This window comes from Zonotrichia albicollis, chromosome 6 (genome assembly GCF_047830755.1).
Source record: "Zonotrichia albicollis isolate bZonAlb1 chromosome 6, bZonAlb1.hap1, whole genome shotgun sequence".
Classification (NCBI taxonomy): Eukaryota; Metazoa; Chordata; class Aves; order Passeriformes; family Passerellidae; genus Zonotrichia; species Zonotrichia albicollis.
In genome coordinates, this window is record NC_133824.1 from 23,549,066 (window position 1) to 23,567,358 (window position 18,293).

At 33.6% G+C, this 18,293-nt stretch overlaps 1 protein-coding gene across 2 annotated transcripts in view; it reads left to right on the forward strand.

Moving 5' to 3' along the window:
* Nucleotides 1-18,293, forward strand: part of CDIN1 (CDAN1 interacting nuclease 1) — a 126,630-nt gene that overhangs the window by 62,597 nt on the left and 45,740 nt on the right. The window contains exon 11 of one of the 2 annotated variants that reach the window (XM_074542769.1): nt 7,106-11,472. The exons of the other annotated variant lie outside the window; for it this stretch is intronic. Coding sequence (XP_074398870.1) covers nt 7,106-7,166 — 61 coding nt within the window. The 3' untranslated portion in view covers nt 7,167-11,472. Of the gene's footprint in view, nt 1-7,105; nt 11,473-18,293 lie in introns of those variants that run through there. 2 annotated transcript variants of the gene reach the window in all.

An 18,293-nucleotide genomic window follows, 5' to 3' on the forward strand; every position in this document is an offset into this window, starting at 1 on the left:
TTTTTAATACCTAACTTAGAAGGAAGATTTTGCTGTAATGTTATGGAATATGTACAAAGTGACAAATTTGTTAAAATATCTTCCAGTCTAACCAAGTGTGATTTGTGTATAAAGGACATTATTGCTCATTGTCATTGTAAGTAGGACAGTACTGTTTCACAGTGGGTTTTTTTTTAATGAAGTATTTCTTTTGTACATTTGAGGCAATAATTACAATTATCTTCAAGTTGAAAATGTAGTAAGTATTTGGAGTTTAAAGGGGAACAAAGGTTGTACTAGACAGAATTTTGTGGGATGTTGATGGTATTGGTGTAAAAATATTTTCTTTTAAATATGTTTAAAATGCTTCTGCTTTATTGTTCTAAAAGTCATTATTGTGTATATTTATAAATCTTTATATGGTACTAGACACCTTCTCACTAGACACCTCCTCACCTCCTCTTAAAAGAATACTAAACACAATGCTTCATCCTCAATGCCATTTTTCTATGTATTAGAACCCTAAGCAAGATAATGAGGCAAACTAAACCTTTAATAACAGATTGTTTTAAAATATAAATTTAGAAGTCTTCTCAGTGTCCACAAGGGACCATCAGAGGGATAGTGGAGAACATGGCACAAGTGTGTGAACGTGCAACAGTCTCTGTTCCAATACCAGAGCCTAGTCTGGTGGCAATCAATATTTCAGCTGAATATGAAAATTGCTAGCATTACCTTTGGAAATACCTTAAAAGCAGGTTCAATAGAAAGCAGCAGAGAAAGGGAAACCAGATCTTGACAATAACATCATTAAAGTGCAGAATTATGCTCTGCAGCAACATTCTTGATTGATAGAAAAAGGACCTGCTCTTACTTGGCAATCTCAGAAAGCAGAGAGTTGGAAAGCTTGAATCAAGGTAATGGGAAACTTGGAAGGCTGTCAATTGTTGGATATGATATTGTATTCTAGAAGAGTTGTAAAAAGTAAATTGTGAAACACTGAATGTAAAACTTAAAAAGAAATTTGAGTACATATGATATCTAGGCAGATGGTGAGAATGGCAGGAAACTTTGTGATGCAAACATTGCTGACCTGCACATCAGTGTAAAGGAAATGGAGCAGCTCAGGCTATGAGAAGACCATTAGATGTACTGGAATACTTTCTGAGTGTACAGGGTGTGTTTGAAGGCATCCATTATGGTGTCAGAGAAGAGCACCTCCAAGAAGTGAATTTCAAACTGATAACTTGAGTTTAAAGATACTAAGTTGAGATGTACAAAAATGGTTGATTCTTAAATGCAATGAATTTGCATTCATTTAAAGGAAGCTAGAACTCTCCATAATAAGATTGGTTACACCCTAAATCAAAAATTTAGGTTAATTATGGAAATTACGCAGATTTCTGTGGGGTTTTTAAAGGAATAAATTCTGTTAGTTTTAATTTTGGTACTGCTTGGCCAAGCTGACAGAGCCACATCTTCTGAAATGAGTTCTGAATTACTGTAGTTTCTAGTAAAATGACAGTTGGGTTAATGAACACATGTTGACAGATTGGGTTGCATGTAGGTTAGAGAGTTAAGTTGCATTGGTCTCTGGAACTATTTATATGAAAGAACACAGTTGTAACTGTGAACCAGTTTTGTATTATTTTATCAGTCTATGCAGAGGTCTTTCAAGAGACAACCAGATTCTCAGTCAATTCACTACACCTTTGTGTCTCACTTCCTCTTGAAAGAGAAATTATTTGGAGAACAAGCAAGAGTTCACAATAGAGTTGATGTGACACTCAAGTAACAGTTTAGGATTTTTTAAACCTGATCCATTGGCTGAACTTAAAGCAGAAATGAAATTCAAGAGAAAATCTGTATCACCTGTTAGATGTGGAGAGAAACACAAATCTAGATACTTTGAAAGGAATGAAAGTGAGAGGATTTAGACCTTTTCTCTTCAGCTTTTTTATTGCTTATCTAAAAATTGTGAGTCAACCTGGAAAAGTTTCTGTGTTCTTTTCTCACATTACAGATGTAAGATGAATTTTATTCAGAATCTGACTGAAAACTTTGAACATAGCTGGGGCTTGTTTGCTGTTATGTGTGTATTTCATTAAATCTTGTACTTTGTGCTAACTAAATCTGTGAGTGTCTTAAATTGGTCTGTACTGACAGGAAAGAAATGGCACTTTCTCATTTAACAGAACAGCTCCCTAGATGCAGTCAACCATGTCTGTTCACCTCAGTGCAGAAGAACACCTTTTTATTACTCTGAGTTCTGCAGGGACAGCTTAGCAAGGTTTTTTATGGCTCATACATCAATGGTATTGTTAAGCAATTTTCAATTGCAGTGGTGCACTGCAACCTCATCTTCAAATTAAGCTTCACATTAAAAATGTACAAAGTGTACCTTGTCAGTGGATTCGCACAGTTATAATTTAAGGTGTTGTTTAGATATTGAGATTTTTCAATAATAAAGAAACATGTAAAGGCAAGTTTGGTCTTGCATGTTCCCAGATTGATTTTGCAGAGTTATGTTTTGGGAAAAAAAGCTATTTTATATACTGGTCAAACTTAGTATAAAGTGATTAATATACTTCCCTCAGTATGTTTATTCCTTCAGAGCGGTGGCATCCACTGAGCAGACTGTAGCTTACACTGCTACTGGGTAAACAAAGAAACTCCATGTATAAAATATAATTGCTTTGTGCACAAGTAGTAGATACCACACTTTTCATTTTTCACTGGTCTACATTGCTGTATTTGTTTTAACTATGAGAATAAAAGCTATTGAATTGTTAGTGTGACCAAAGGTAATTTGGAGAGTATGAACAGCAAGTTACACAGATTGCATTTTAAAATGGGGTCTGTGAACATGTTGTAAATTATTTTAGGGTTTAGATGAATGTTGCTGTTTCTTTTTCTTTTCTCCAGTGTCTGATTTTATAACTTTTTTTAAAATTAAATTAAAAATTGGAGTCCTAGCTGCAAAAGTCTGTTAGTCAGAGCTGACAGGCATGACTACTGTTTTCTAAGGATATACAGATCATCAACACATGGTTCAAACAGTAATTAGTGGGTGCACTGTCAGTGACTTGCTGTAAGATATAAACTCATATACAGCAATTTAAATTTTCTATCTTGTTCAAGCATGGCTAAGGCATATGTACAGTCTGGAATGTAATTTCTAGAGAGTCCCAGGAGATAGCTTGACGTCATTATTAGCTAAAGAAACTTTACTATAGGTGAGGAAAAGCATAGGAAAATGTCATATTTGACACTGTTATAAAACTAAAGGCAATTTCACATAGTGAAAAAGAAGCATTTCATCTTCTCTTTGAATAAAAATGGTAAGTCATCTCTCTACTAGAATCCTTCCAGCATTTGTTTTTCTTCTAAATGTTTAGTCCTCTACTTCTGCTTTTTTGAAAGAATAAATAAAAGCAAGTTTCTCGTAAGTAATTTTAAAATAATAATCACACTTTTTGGAAGCCTAAATTCATGATTCATTGTGTTGTTAAAAGGTGCATTATTCTTAATCCTGGGACTTCAGTTCATAGCTATAAGTCATAGCAAAATTATTAAATTATCATAGAGCCCTGTCGATTAATAAAAGGGTATTTAATTCAGATAAGTACAAACAGAAATGATGCAAAAGATTGTATTTCACAACACAAAGTCAGATAATGTGTTCCTAGGTTTTTGTGAGAAAAGTTTTGCATTCAAATTAATTTACAGTTGACAGTAATGATGAATTCTTTGTGAGCAAAGTCTGAATCAGGAGATCAGAATTACAAGCATTTTTTGCTGTTTACCTCTTTAAATTGGTTTACCAGGTTACTGTGAAGACTGTTGAGGTAAGAAGTGATGTCTGATTGTAGGGGAAGAGGGAGATTTGCTGTGGGTTTGTGCATGTCTGTTCCATTAACAAGTTTAGTATTCTTCAGTTGCAGATGGTTTAAAAAATTGTTTTGGTGAGTTGGAAGCCATTGTAGCAACTTGACTTGGAAGAAATCTTGGGAGTTACAGTTGTCAAGTGGCTAGGAAAACTGTTCAGGCATACCCAGTATCCAAAGCATCCCAAATATAAAGAATGAAAGGTCATTCTTCTTGAAGTTTGATGGTTTGTTGACATATTTTGACACACTGGTACAATGCTGAAAGGTTTTGACCTTACTGCTACACTGAGGGACTTTGGGTTTGTTTAGCTATCTAATGCTGTAGATTTTCGCACATGCTGTGTTTCGCTGTGCTCCTTTTTCTCTCCCTTCTGGCTCCACTTGAATTACTAAATTAATCTTAAACAAAATAGGATGTAGATAGAAGACAGAGTTGAGGGTGATTTTTACTGCTTAGGACTTTATATAGTAAGTTTCTTCAAAACTAATTAACTTTTTTTAAGTGAATTACTATGCCAGCTTGCTAACCTTAGCAGCACTGAGTAAGATACGTGTGTTTATAGACAAGAAGAGAACCAAGAGCAGTGAAAAATGCTATTTTCCACTACTTTTCTAGTAGAAAATGCAGTAGTATACTTTGTGAAGATGATAAAATTCTGTGTTCTTCTGCAAGAATAACAGATACAAGTGTAATATATGTATTGCACGCACACAAACACGTACAGGAGCATATCTCTGCACTTTGCAAAGTCCTGAATACATTCAGCCTATCTCCAATAGCATTTCATATTAATTACTTTGTCTTTATTTAATGACACATGAGCAGTATAAAAATCAACATGTATCTTATGCAAAATTTATTTTTTTACTCCAGCTCAAAAGTAATGTTATAAGTAATGTTTAAACCTGTTATGCTCTCTTCAACTCTGTGATTGGAAAACAGACCATGAAGACATTTTAACTGAGACCATGGCTTATGCATAGCATAAGTTAATTGTTTTGCTGAGTATTGTAGATTGTTTTATTTTGTATCAAAACTAATTTTTGTCAAAGCAAAGAAGGAACAGACCATATTTTATTAATATTATCATTTGTGTTTGAGTGATTGATATTAAGTATATATTTTCATGCATTGTTCTCCTTAGGTATTGTATTTCATACAGGCATAAAACTGGGATTTTCATTATAATTTAATGCTCTTATGTAAGCCTCTTTCACTACTAGATTGTTACATCCTGAACTTTAAAAATAGTAAATTAAGCAATTTATGTCTTTGTTTACATTATTTTCCCTTATATTTTTCTGTACTGTTTTAAATATTTTGTTGTCACAGGAAATTTGTGTAGTCTAGATGGAGCATTTTCAGCTTCCTTCTATATTTCTGCTAGGCTTCAGCTCCAGTTCTCCTGGTATTTCTCATTCAGATTAGACAAGCATCTAAGTTTATGTACGATGAGAGCTGACAGCATAGATCCTGCTATTCTTGCCAAAGGCCTGGTTGCACACACTCCACTATGTCAAAGAATGTCAACCCCCCACAGACCTTACCTTTCAGAATTCCTTGTAATTTTTAATTGACATTTACATCTGACATTTTCAATGTATCTTTTAGTGTTGGTTCTTTATCTACCTACTACTAGTTAAAACCAATCCAAAGCAAAAAGAATGCCTTGCTGTGAGCTATGATATCATATATTTTTTATTTAACAAGGTCAAGTTGCTGGGCTGAAACTCAAGAGTCATCAGCTCCCTCTTCCTTTTTCTAACTCTGGAGGTGCTAGTCTGATTCATTTCAAATGACAATTGAAGAGGGTAACAGGCATCTAAAGTGAAATTTTACTCTTAGTACTTAGAACTCTTGTTCTAAGTACTTAGTACTTAGAACAAGGCATAAGAGTATTATTGTTACTGTGCATCACACGCAGAAGGGATGCAGAGATTTCAAGGAAATTTTAAGAATACTAATAGGGACTTTCCTTTGAGTCAGGTACTTGAACATTGAAGGTGCAAATATTCATACCTGTATAAATGCAAGATATGCTAAGAGCATAATATTGTGAGTGAAGTAAAACTGGCAAGTATGTCATTTAGCTACATGTTGCAGTTGTTGTGCTTCTTAGCCTTTAGAAATCTCAAGGTTTTTTTGGGTTACAATGCTAAAAGCCTGATAAATTAGTTTGAGCGTAATTATCCATCTACTAGAAGTTAGAATGAAGGACTATAGTTGATTGTAAATGTCACAAAGCAAAAAAAGTAGAAGCAGCATTTTGTCACAAATAATGCTGCTTTTCTTCTAATTAGTTAATTTACATTTTGCAAATTAAGGGCAAGATTCAGACAGAAGATAATCTAGTAGCATATCATAGCTTTACTGACCTATATTTGTATATGCCAAATTTAAGTTAATTAGAAATGTAGATGCTGTTTGTTTTATCTGTCAAAAAGCTCATGTTAAAAAAAAATCTAGACACACTTTTTCCCCCAACATTTATCATCTAAATAATAGTCTTGCCAAGATGGCAGCCTCATAATAAACTCTTTTCAGTGGAGTGATGGGTAATGAAGCTTGCTTGTGAAGGCAGCGAAAAATGTTGTCTAGCCAAATGTGTGGATATGATGGCTAGAGAATCAGTGGACTTTCTCAGTCATCAATCTTTTTAGTAGCCTCTTACACATCTGAATATTTTGATAGATGATCTAATAATTGAGTTATCTATCTTTCTAACTATCAGAGTTGCATAAAAATTATTCTCACATGCTATTGAATATTATATATATTGAGCATCCAGTAAATTTTTCAAAAAAAGTCCAAGAGGTGGAGGAATTTTGTTTGTCTTAAGCAGCCTTTAATATATTAAATGATAAATTACTAGAATACAAAACTGTATGTACTAATATAAGGAAAAAATAAATAATGTCAATAGCTGATTACAGATAGGACTCAGTAAATAAAGCATTTACAAGTATGAGACTGGTGAGGTTAATACACAATCTAAGTAATTTGAAGTACAAAATGAGTGGATTCATAGTCCCTGGGCAGTTAATGGACAAGAATCACACTTCCACTCAGTTGCACAAATTCCTTGTGCCTAAATCTTGGCTTAAGGAGAAAGAAATACACTCTAGTGTACCAGGTTTCCATTCAGCGTCTGTGAGAGCTCTGAGAGAGTTCCTTTTGATTAAAGATGAGACTGAAATGTATATATTGAAACTTACTACATTTTGTTTATTCTCAGTGATTGTACTACATGGATTCCTGTTTCCAGAGCACAAGAATCTGCTTCCCTAGAACACTAATCTTTTGTTAATGGAGGCACTGAGGATATTTGCATAAGTTGCATTAAGCACATCATCAGCTGTGTCTTACTAAAGCTTCAGAGTGGCAGAGCAAAATGCTTGTTGGTGTTCGTGTATTTTTTAAAATGCTACATTATATAATTCTTAACTTAAATGCATTTCTGGTCTGGTAAAAATTATTTTAACAATAAGAAATACATTGTTGCATTAAGAATAGTTTTCCTGCCTCAGTACCACCAGTTTATGTTCAATTATATACTTTTGTAGAGATTGTAAAATGTTCCTTCTTGTAAATTCTTGGAAACTGTATGATGGGGATTCATTTCGTAAATTATTTTCAGTTTTTTAGTACTTTTCTTGTTTCATAACTAATGCAAGGTATAAACAAGTATGTTTGATGAATAGTTCTCCAGTTGGCAAAGAGGCTTTTCTTTCTCTGTTCAGAACTAGAGTGACTTTCTTGAGGATATCAAGAAGTTATTCACTGATTTCAGAATTTTAATGGAAAAGTATCAGAGGGATTTTCTTTGTAGTTACTACCTGTTTAAAGGAGTATGAGAAAGATGTATTTTAAGGACTTGCATGTTATCATCATTTGACAACACTTTGTGAAAGTATCATTGAACCTCATGGGACCTTGCTACTGCATATGGATCTGCAAATTGAACAAACCTTGGGCTGTCTCACTGGCAGTGGTTGTGACTCTCATGCTCAGTAAGTCAAATTTTTGATGCTTATTAGTTCTTCCTAAACTAATAAATAGTTGGATAAAATTTGAGTGCACATAAAGCAAGACACCGAAGTAAGGTGATTTGAGTACCAAAAATGTAAAAGTTTCCAATAAAGTTTGGCTCTGAAGTTCCACATTTATCTTGCCAGATTGCATCCCATTTGAGTAGTCTACATTTTTGTCATCAGTAATATTTAGATTGATTTTATGCAGTTTTAAGTTGCATAAGGAAGATATTACAGAAGTATATTTTAAACCTAGAACTAAGGCATTAGAAAACAAGTTACAAAAAAAAGAGTACCTTATTCTGTTTTATTACTTCTGAATGTATGAATTCATAAACAATTAACTGGAGTTTATCAACATCAGTGTTCTGTGGCTTCTTCTGCCCTTAAGTAAATTGGCAGTTATTCTAGTAAGCATTTGTAGCATTTCTGCTAGAGAATATATCAAGTTCCTAAGCATGCACAGTGTGTTATATACAGCTACAAATATGTATGTATTTGTATACTTTATGAATGTTTAGGTCTTTATTTAGGAAAGAGGTCTTCATTTCCCTCTCCTAATCTAAATATTAAGCATCTGTGTTCCTTCTTTTCATTTGATTAGCATGCTCTCATCCATCACTAGTCTTTGATATGAACATCAGGAAATCATGTCCTTTTATTTAAATGATAAATATGCCTTTGTCATGAATACTTACAGACATCCAAGATTTACATCTGAATTGTCAAAGTGTAACTGCAGGCTTCTCTGCTGTGTGACATTATTAGTGAAATAAAGAACTTTAATTTTTTTGATGGATAAGCCTTAAATATTGACACTGCAAGGCTAAATTAGTTGTGATGCTGCAAAATTTTTCCTTCATCCACTGTTTTTTTAAGATATGTTGTTTATCAACAAGAGACAATCAGCTGCATGAGAATCTCTGCAGACATTCCTATTTACATGTTCCAAACCTGTCTCTTCATGTTTCATTGTTTAGATCTGATGTCTAGTTAGCTCTTATCAAAACTAATACCATCTGAAGTACCAGGCTTCCGGTACACACACAACTAACATGAAAATTTCAGTCTCACTAATATTATTAAAGACAAGATCTCTTTAAACCTGGGCTTTGTTTCAGTGTCTAGATAAGTTATATCTTGGAGATTCATTTCAGTGGATGAGTCACTGCTGTTTCAATAGATGAAATACATCTGCCATTATATTCTGCATGTTTTTAAATTTAAAAAATAGCACAAATACAAGTGTTTAGATTAAAGCTTTGGTACCATTCTTACTATGTCTTGATGCTATTAAGGCAAAAAGAGCTGCTGTGTGGCTGTCTTCTTATTGTTGGAATAGTACAGCAAGTTAAAATGTTTTGTAAGACAAACACCTAGATATGATTTTATAAACTGTTTTATCATCTATTTGTAGCAAAATATGAATGTGTCAGGCAAATAGGTAATTGAATTTTAGTTCCTACAGAAAGCTAGTCTTCCTTGAAATGTCTAGGTTTACTTACACAGGATAAAACATTTTTTCCTCCTTTTCTTCTGCTCATTCATTTATTGTATTCTGAGTATATCATGGTTGAATTCATTTCATGTTGTAAGTGCTGAAATGCTGATATTCAATCTTTGAAATGTATAGTTTCAAGGTATTGCTATTTATAATCTTTAAAATTCACAAAATTGAATTTTAAAGATTATAAAATTGCAAGAGGAATTTAGTGAGGGATCCCACAAAATAATTTAAGGGCCCATGTCAGTTTATAATTGCAATATTCTGTAATGTCATATATACAGTACACTGCAATAATTGGAATTTTTCAACTTTTTTGTGTTGTTTACCTCAGAAACTTTTACAGCAACATTTCTTGTGTAGTCAATTTTTTTTTTATTCCAAGCTTGTTTATTTTATGAAATCATGTAAAATGGAACTTAGTACTTTTTTTTTTTTTTTGGAAAGTGCTATTGATTTTAAATTAATTAAAATTACACATAATTCAGTCTTTTTGTAGAAGGACTTTTGAATACTTTTGAAAGTATATTCTCATTTACTTGCTTCAAAAGAAGAAATATCTTGGGTCCTTTTCAACCCAGCCCAACAAAGTGAAGTGGTATTTTCTGGCATACGAAGGATGCCTGTGAGTTTTTGAGACACTGAAGCTGTAACCAAACTTGAAGACGATGATGGCAATGAGCTTCTGTCCAGAGTTAATCAGCTGCAGAATTTGTAAACTGCATATGTGTCAAAGTTGAAAATGTTAGCACTCTGATAGAAGCTTGAAAAGGTTAGAGCTGATAAAAGCTATCAGCAGTTAAAGAAGGTGATTTATGGGAATGTAATGACACAAAATGCCTCATTTATCACTCATATATAGATAGGTTAAGGTTTCTGTGTCATACTTTAAAAACTTGACCACTTAGAATTGTCAAAATAGGTGCTTAATTGCCCATCATACATTTCAGTTCAAATTTCCTTTGCTTGAATTTTGGTGATTTTACTGTTTTGCTTCTCATCTGGTTCTTTTTAAAGTCATTCATATTTCATATTTATTTCATATTTGTTTCAAATGGTATGCTCAGTGCTCTGTTAGAACTTTTATTAGGTAAAGCTGTTGATTTGAATGCTGTCCAAATCTTTTGTTGATTTACGATTTCATTCAGCCTAACTGTAAGGAAAATAACTGAAGGTTTCGTTTTCTTCTGTTCTATACCACTAATTCTCATCAAGAGTTTACAGCTTTCTAATTCAATCCTTACATTTCCTCTCCAAACTGAAATATGAGATTTAAAAGTGAATCCATCAACTGGTTTCCAGTTCCAGTCACTTAAGTTACTGTTTATCTCCATGCAAATTAAATTGAATCCAAAACTACCAGTACTGTTAAATGATCCTAAAACAAAATAAAAATGTTAAGAAAAATGCACAGTAGTATGCTTTCCTTTTACTGACTTGATGTGAGGATAGCAGCAAGCAAGTCCCATAGATTTGAGACTGATTGGTTTTATTTTAACTGTTTACAATTTCATCATAGTGCTGTAAAAAAAGTAAATGCAAACATGGATAAATACTCATTAAGGTGTTATCTATAAGACAATATTTGTAAAATACAGCAACTACTCTAAAGACATTGTATTAATAGGAAAAAACAGGCTCAACTGCCAAAAAAATTTTTGATAATAAAGTTTCCAAAGATTTATTTTTCTTAACCTACTTACTCTTACTCTTTTCGAAATATTTCATTCTCCTATTTCCAGATCTTGCACAGAAAATTCTGAATAGAATAATTTCAATTTTTAATATCAAAAAACTTACCTTTTTGTTAGCTTTCACAATTTATGGCCCCAGTTGTACAGCATTCTGTTTGTTCAGCGATGACCTTCCAGTTTCGATTTAAAAAGAAGTCAGAAGCATTTGTCATGTCTGCTCGATCTTGTCCAGAGGTACCTATTGTAATTATAAAGGACTAATAAGGTTGTTTATAATATAACAGTCTGACAACCCTAGAAAATCTTCTGGAGAGCAACTTCCCTTTTTTTTTATTTTGTCTTTCTTAAGAGAATAAAACCTCCCTTACCTTCTTGCTCTGTGTTACACTGTGCCTTTTTTAAATTAAGATGCGAAAGCATAAAGAACTTAAGCCTTGAAAAACTTAACTTAGTTTTAAAATATAAGCTGTATAATTTTCTCATTTGTAATTTCTTTTGGAAATACTCAGTACTAATGTATCTATAGTAGAGTTGCACCCTGTATTTAGTTGGTGTATGTAGAAGTGATGATGATTTACTTAGAAGCACTGAATTTCTTTCACCATGTAACAAAAGAAACCCACTTATAACTGTGTTGCAAAAATATGTGATGCTTTAATATGGTGGTCTCTTTTTCTTGGGAAAAAATCCAAATTAAGACAATCCTATTTATTCTATTATAAGCATTAACATACTGCTATAAGTGGGTGTTATTATTTTTCATTATATGTCAGGTTTTTTGCAATTGACTTATGATCATTTTTCCCTTCCTATGCCTTTGTCTTGCTTCCTCTTTCCTTTTTCCTCCCCCATTTCAGCATCATCCAGCAATACCACTTCTTTTTATAGACATCTATATAAGGTAAACAAAAACCCAATGGAATTTGAATGTTTGACAGAAATGTTTACCTCTCTTGTATGGTATGTAACAACACTGGAGTATTGTCAGGCTACCATACATCATTTAAATACCCTTAGACAGCAAAGGCAAAATCTTGACAATTCAGTAATCTCATCATGTGATTTCAATAAGGCTTTTTTTTCATATCTACAATTGAGACAAATTTATGTTGTGTGTATTTATGGTTGTTAAACTCAAAATTGTCTCATTTCATTAATTTTTAACATTGTGCTCTCTTAATGACTATGAAGAAATGTATTAAAATGCCTTAATTATAGGGCTAGAAGAAGAGAAAGCACAAGTCTTTTTAGCATATGATCTTTCAATTGCTCACTAAAGGATAAAGAGGGCATTCAAGCGTGGTTTAGATAACTGTCAGCAATAATAAAATGCAAGGTAGTTTGTAGAGCCTTTAAGGACCTTTCAGGCAAATAGATTTAATTAAAAAACAATAAAATGGACTTTTCATTTCAAAGAAATCCAAAATGTTATAAAATTTCAGGATGCTGCTGTATTAAGAGTAATGTGTGTTTCCAAAGATAAGGAAAAATTACTGAAAATACTCTGCAGACCACAAAGCAGTGATAGCTTTATTTTGTGTGTGTAAATGTATGTCCTCCAGCTTTTAAAACACAGACTATGAATAGCACATTAGAGATATTTCATGTTTCCTGAACTGTGTGATTTTACCTGGTTTGGGTTCTTCTAGTTTTAGCTTTTAATGAGGGTGGGTTTTTAAAAAAATATAAGGTGACCACTTAGCTTCTTAATGTAAAATTATGTTCTCATAATCACCCTCAGAACAATACAGTTCCTATACTGACAGAAGTTCAGTTGCCTATTTCAGAGTCTGTAGGTTCCCATTCATCATAGTTGCCTCTCTTATATACTATGGAAATACATTTTGGAGTATATTTCTAATTTCTGCTGTTTTTCTTCTCACAGAATCAAAAATCACATTTGCTAGTAATGTTTTTGTCTATGTGGTGTGTTGAAAAGTTTATTCAAGCGCTTATTCTGCATTACCAACTTTTACTGCTTCTGGTAAACCAAGAGCAACTTACCTTACATGTGATCAGCAGTGGTTTATAAACAGCATTGACTGCTGTTATTTTAAAGTTTTTACACCTTTGCTGTGCAAAAGCCTGGTGCTTTCCTGAGGAAATTTTTGTAGGTTTTTTTTTCTCTCATTTTGGTGCATTTACTTTAATAGGTTTTAACCAGTTTGTTGTAACCAAGTACCAGACAAATCTGTATGAAAGTTGCCTTTGTGCAGCAAGGTGTTTTACAGAAAAATCAACTTCACCAAAGTGCATTTTCAGCAAATGCTAAAACTTTCTCCATTTTTTAGTTAAAATTACTGGCCCAAGTACATCATAAAACTTCATGAAAATGGGACTTCAATACTGAGGGTCTTGTTATATCCTCTTGTAAACTTTTTAGTTTGGATTGTTAATTCGTATCAGTGTTCACTTTGTCACTGACTGATCATAAAAATGGAAAGCATCCCTGTTCTTGGAGCTGGTCATTTTTCTTTTCTTAAAAGTAAGGATTTGCTGTGTGCTCGCTCACATACCTTGAACTGGAGCACGAATGAATAGCACAGGTTCTGTAAAATACACTGGGCATGTAAGAAAGAGAGCTAAAAAGGTACAAATATCTGGCACAGTTCTGTACAAAAATGCCTCTCTGTTTCCTTTATTGCGGCTTTTCCTTAGGCCTGAGGACTCAGGACCCAAGCTGCAACAGACACATGCATCATTAGCTTTGGTAATATTTTTCATGTGGAAGTGCCCCACATCATCCTGTTACCGAAGTTCTTTCTGTTTTCAGCTGCTTGTGTCTGTTTCTTTCCACTCTTCCCTCTTGGTATGGTAGGACTATTTAGTGTGATAATGTTTCTGTAGACTATGCTCCACTATCTAATATATATATACTATATTCTCTAATCTGAAACTGATGGGCTCCTGCAGAATCATTAGTTTTGATCACTTCTGTTGGGCTTGTAAATTCAGTAGAAACTCAGGTCAAATGTGGAGTCTACTTCCTTTGCTTTTTTACTGGTGACAATGTTGTCTGTTTACCAAACTTTTGTGTGGTTGGGGTTTTATTGCATTTGTTGCCATGACTCATACAGAGATGACTGCTTTTCTGGAGCAACTTCTGTAAACTTTGGTAGGCACACTAAGCTCTTACTGAGTGAAACTTACTATCACACAGTAGTGGTTTTTTTCTTTAGCTCAGTCAATTTCCTGTATTTAAAGACCTCTCCTTAGTGCTAACATTTTATTAAAACCAGTAAACTTTCTGTATCATTTCACTACATCAAAAAATGCAACATTCAAGAGAGGAGTGTGCATGATCTAAAAGCTTAATCTTCTTGTAGGGGAAACCCTAGCTCCTTATGTGTTTGCCAAATAGTTAGCACAACTAGCCTCAATACAAGCTGAGGGTTTCATGATGCAAGTAGTAAAGTGGCCAAGATATAATAAAGATATTCATTTATATTGTTATGCATAAAGATTCTTAGTAACTGATTCTCATGCATGTGCCTCCAGCCAATGGACAGGGTAAGCTACATTTAAGCTGTAAGCTGTTAAGCTGTAAATGTAGCTTTGAATCTGTTCCATTGTTGATCTCATTTGCTCTCTCAAGCAAATTACTTGTTGCTTCTATATTTAACCTTCACCACTTGTAAAAGTCTGATATTGCATAAAAATATTGCAAGGTTAAACTGTTTTTTTTAAAACTCAAGGTAAAAGACAGATAGTAACATAAAAATATGCTCTGTTATGAAAAAATTCTTTTCTTGTAACAAAAGTGTAAACCTAAGCACAGACATTCTCATAACTTTAATTTTCTTAGTACTATTTATAGAGTGTCAAGGAAGAGAAAAATAATCCAGAAATACTATCTGTACTTTGGCATGAAGCATTATAAAAACTACATGAAGTTCCAGATATTTTTTGGCTTGTGTTAAGGAGATAAAGGATAGGATTTTAGGAAAAACACAGATCACATCAAACTACCATTCAATTCATTCTTCTCTGTAAAATGTCCAGGAGTACAAGTTCAGAGTGAGCAGTCTGTGTTCTCACTGCTATGGCGAAGCCTTCCCCATTTGTAGAAGCTCACTGTACTGTCTTTTGAGTCCTGTGTTTTCCTGCTCCTTCTCTGTATAATCATCATGTGCAGCTCTGAAAATTAATACACTTACTTGCAGGGTTTTTTTTAACTTAATTGCCACAAGACCAGTAAGAGGTAATAGCCCTGCACTGCTGAGCCTCTGCTCTCTCCTTGACTTTAATAGACCTCAAATTTAACCTGGCTCTGTGGAATTGGCGTGGTGGGAGAATCCCCTTCATGTGTAAATCTCAGGGAAATGTCTGCACTGTAAGGTAGATCTTACCTCAGAGTACATGTATGTGTCTGAATTACATAACTTTAACTAAAATATGAAATATAAATATAATCTTATAATACTCTTTTTTGTGCATACAAAATAGTTCATATTTGCATAGTTCATATTTGAGCTAACAATAGTTCAAAATTGTGCCTTGCTGTTGATATATTTCTTGTATCACATCTATAGTAGTCTCTCCCTGGATTTGCTATGATGCACGAGTGTGTCTGAACTGAAATTTTAAAAGTTGACTTTTTAAGAACAAAAAATATGAAAACTGTCATTAGTTGCAGAGAAGACAAACAAAAGGTGTTAACATCATGGGATGTTATTTTACCTATGAAAAAGTACACTGTGCTGCAAGAGTCTTTTCTATGATGTGAGGAAATTCGTGTATAACATTGCTTTCAGTAGCTCACAATGTTTGTTTTAGAGTATTAGTCAGATTAGTAAGATTTGATTAGAGCCTATTGAGTTTTGCATAATTAAAATTGTAGCAATAGCTGAATGCTATGAAATGTGGTATGCAGAATCTTTACTGTGCCAAATGTTTGTCTCTAGGGTTTCAAAGAAGGAGTAGGGAGAAGTGGGAGAAGCTTTAAAGCAAGTCTGATGCCTAAAAATGTTTAAATTTTATTTAGATCTGTATTTACCCTTTTATAAAATATAAAAGTTAAGCATAATAGATTTTTCTGTTATATGGGTCTCATGCAGCAGCACTAGTATTATGTGCAGAGTTTCTGCAGTAGTTGCTCATTTTAAAATGCAAAGTTGTGGGATTGCAGTAATATGCCACTGTAGACTGGTTTCAGCAAACCTGCAAGTTAAATGTTTCAGATGCACTGGGGAGAAAAGTTGTTTACTAAGTTGTTTATTGTCTAAATCCTACCAAATGCATATAACTGAAAAAAAATTATCATTGCATTTCTGCATCATGTGCCCATCATGGGTATCTACAATAAGTAGCCATCTTTTTTAGATAGAATTAATCTAAGCAGCAGAGATCTAATTCTTTTTGAAGTCAGTGGGAAACCCTGGGCTAACCTTAGTGCAAGTAAGAATAAAGCTGCTATCAGTACTAGATTTGATCTGTGTGATTTGGTCCTTTGAGTTAGGTGACTGAATAGAGAATAAGATGGATGATTGTACTGAGGGTAAATTCTAGAAAATCCAAAGGACCTCGAAGATGAAAAAGGGATTGGAGCATCTTTCATGTGAAGATGGTAGATCTCCAGCTTTTTAGTGTGGAGAAGAGCAGGATCAGGGAGGATCTTACTAAGGTCCATAAATATCTGAAGGGAAGAAGTGAAAATATGGAAGCCAGGATTTTCTCAGTGGTACCCAGTGAGGGGATAGGATTGAGGTACAGGAAAATTTACTGAAATATTAGAAAAACATTTTTCATCATGTGAGACTGGAGCAGTCTCTTCAGAGAGATTGTGCAGTCTCCATCCCTGGAGCTATTCAAAACCCTACTTGACAAAGCCCTGAGCAACCAGCTGTAGTTTGCCCTGTCTATCATGACTAGACCACCTCTAAAGGTCCTTTTGTTATAATCCTTTTGTTTCTGTGTTATTTTATTTATCACTATTTTTATCTGTATTACTTTTTTGTTTTTGAAGTCACAGAGGAATCAATGAAAAGAAGTGGGAGAAAGTGAAATCTAGAGAGCTTTATTCCAGTAGACTGATGGTTTTACATTTAATGTTAGTTTAATTAGATTAAGAAAGCCTTTTTTACATTTTAAGGATGAAAGAGAAAACTGGGCTGAAGGAAATTAGGAAGATACTTTATCTACCTGTAAACGTTCTTCTGAAATCTAACAATAAGCACTAAACATTGATACAATACCAAAAACTAAAATAATAACTTAAACAGTAGGGACTCTTCTGAAGGAACAACGTAAGGAACGTAGGAAGAAGGAGGTATTTATAAGCCCTCTTGGTCTGGAGTTTGGGGATCAGTTCATAGAAGAGTACACAAATGTATGCTTACAGAGTTACCCGACAGATCCTAATATGTTAAAGGTTGTAATCTTTTGAAAGAAGTTGGTTGGCTTTCCTGTTGGCCCTCCTATCAACTTTAACCTCCAACCTTCTCCAGCATGTATCACTACAAATAAAACTGCTGAGCTTTGACAAGAGGATATAAAGTCACTAGGCCATCGCACAGAAATCTCTACATGATTTTCGTTAACCTAAAGCTTAAATGAACGCTGCCTAAAGTCAGGGGTTTTAATAAGAAGTCATAAACATTCACTCATATCACTTTAGTTTTAATAATTACTGTTTTAACAGAGAAGAGAAGAAATATACATAGTAAATTATGTTTGACAACTGGAATTTTGTGGTTTTGTTATTGGTTGTCTTTAACTATTACGTGAATTGCTGTTCTTCATTTTAATGTATACTTTTTCATGCAAGCTGCATATGATATCGGTATAAACATGGCATTTGTGTACAGTGTTATAAATGCATTTTTAGCTCTTGATTAAGGCAAACCAGATGACAAAAATAACTTATGTGCTTCTATTTACCAATAATAATAACAATAATAATAATCTTTAAATCTCTAGTCATGTATTATGATTTTGGCTTTTCTTTCTCTGTAGTATTTTGTGTGACTTTACACAAACCCTTTCAACAACCTAGGCATTTTGCAGGCCCCTACTAAAAGTTTTTGATAAATTATTCTACTCCTGCAAGCTGCATGTATTGTAACCAGAGCTGCCATCCACAGTATTGCTATGTCATAGAATCACTCAATGGGTGTTTTTGATATGTACCATCACTAGTAGCATTAATTCTTGTGGCTTCCCTGTTCTTATAAGTATCTGATCTCTGAACATAGA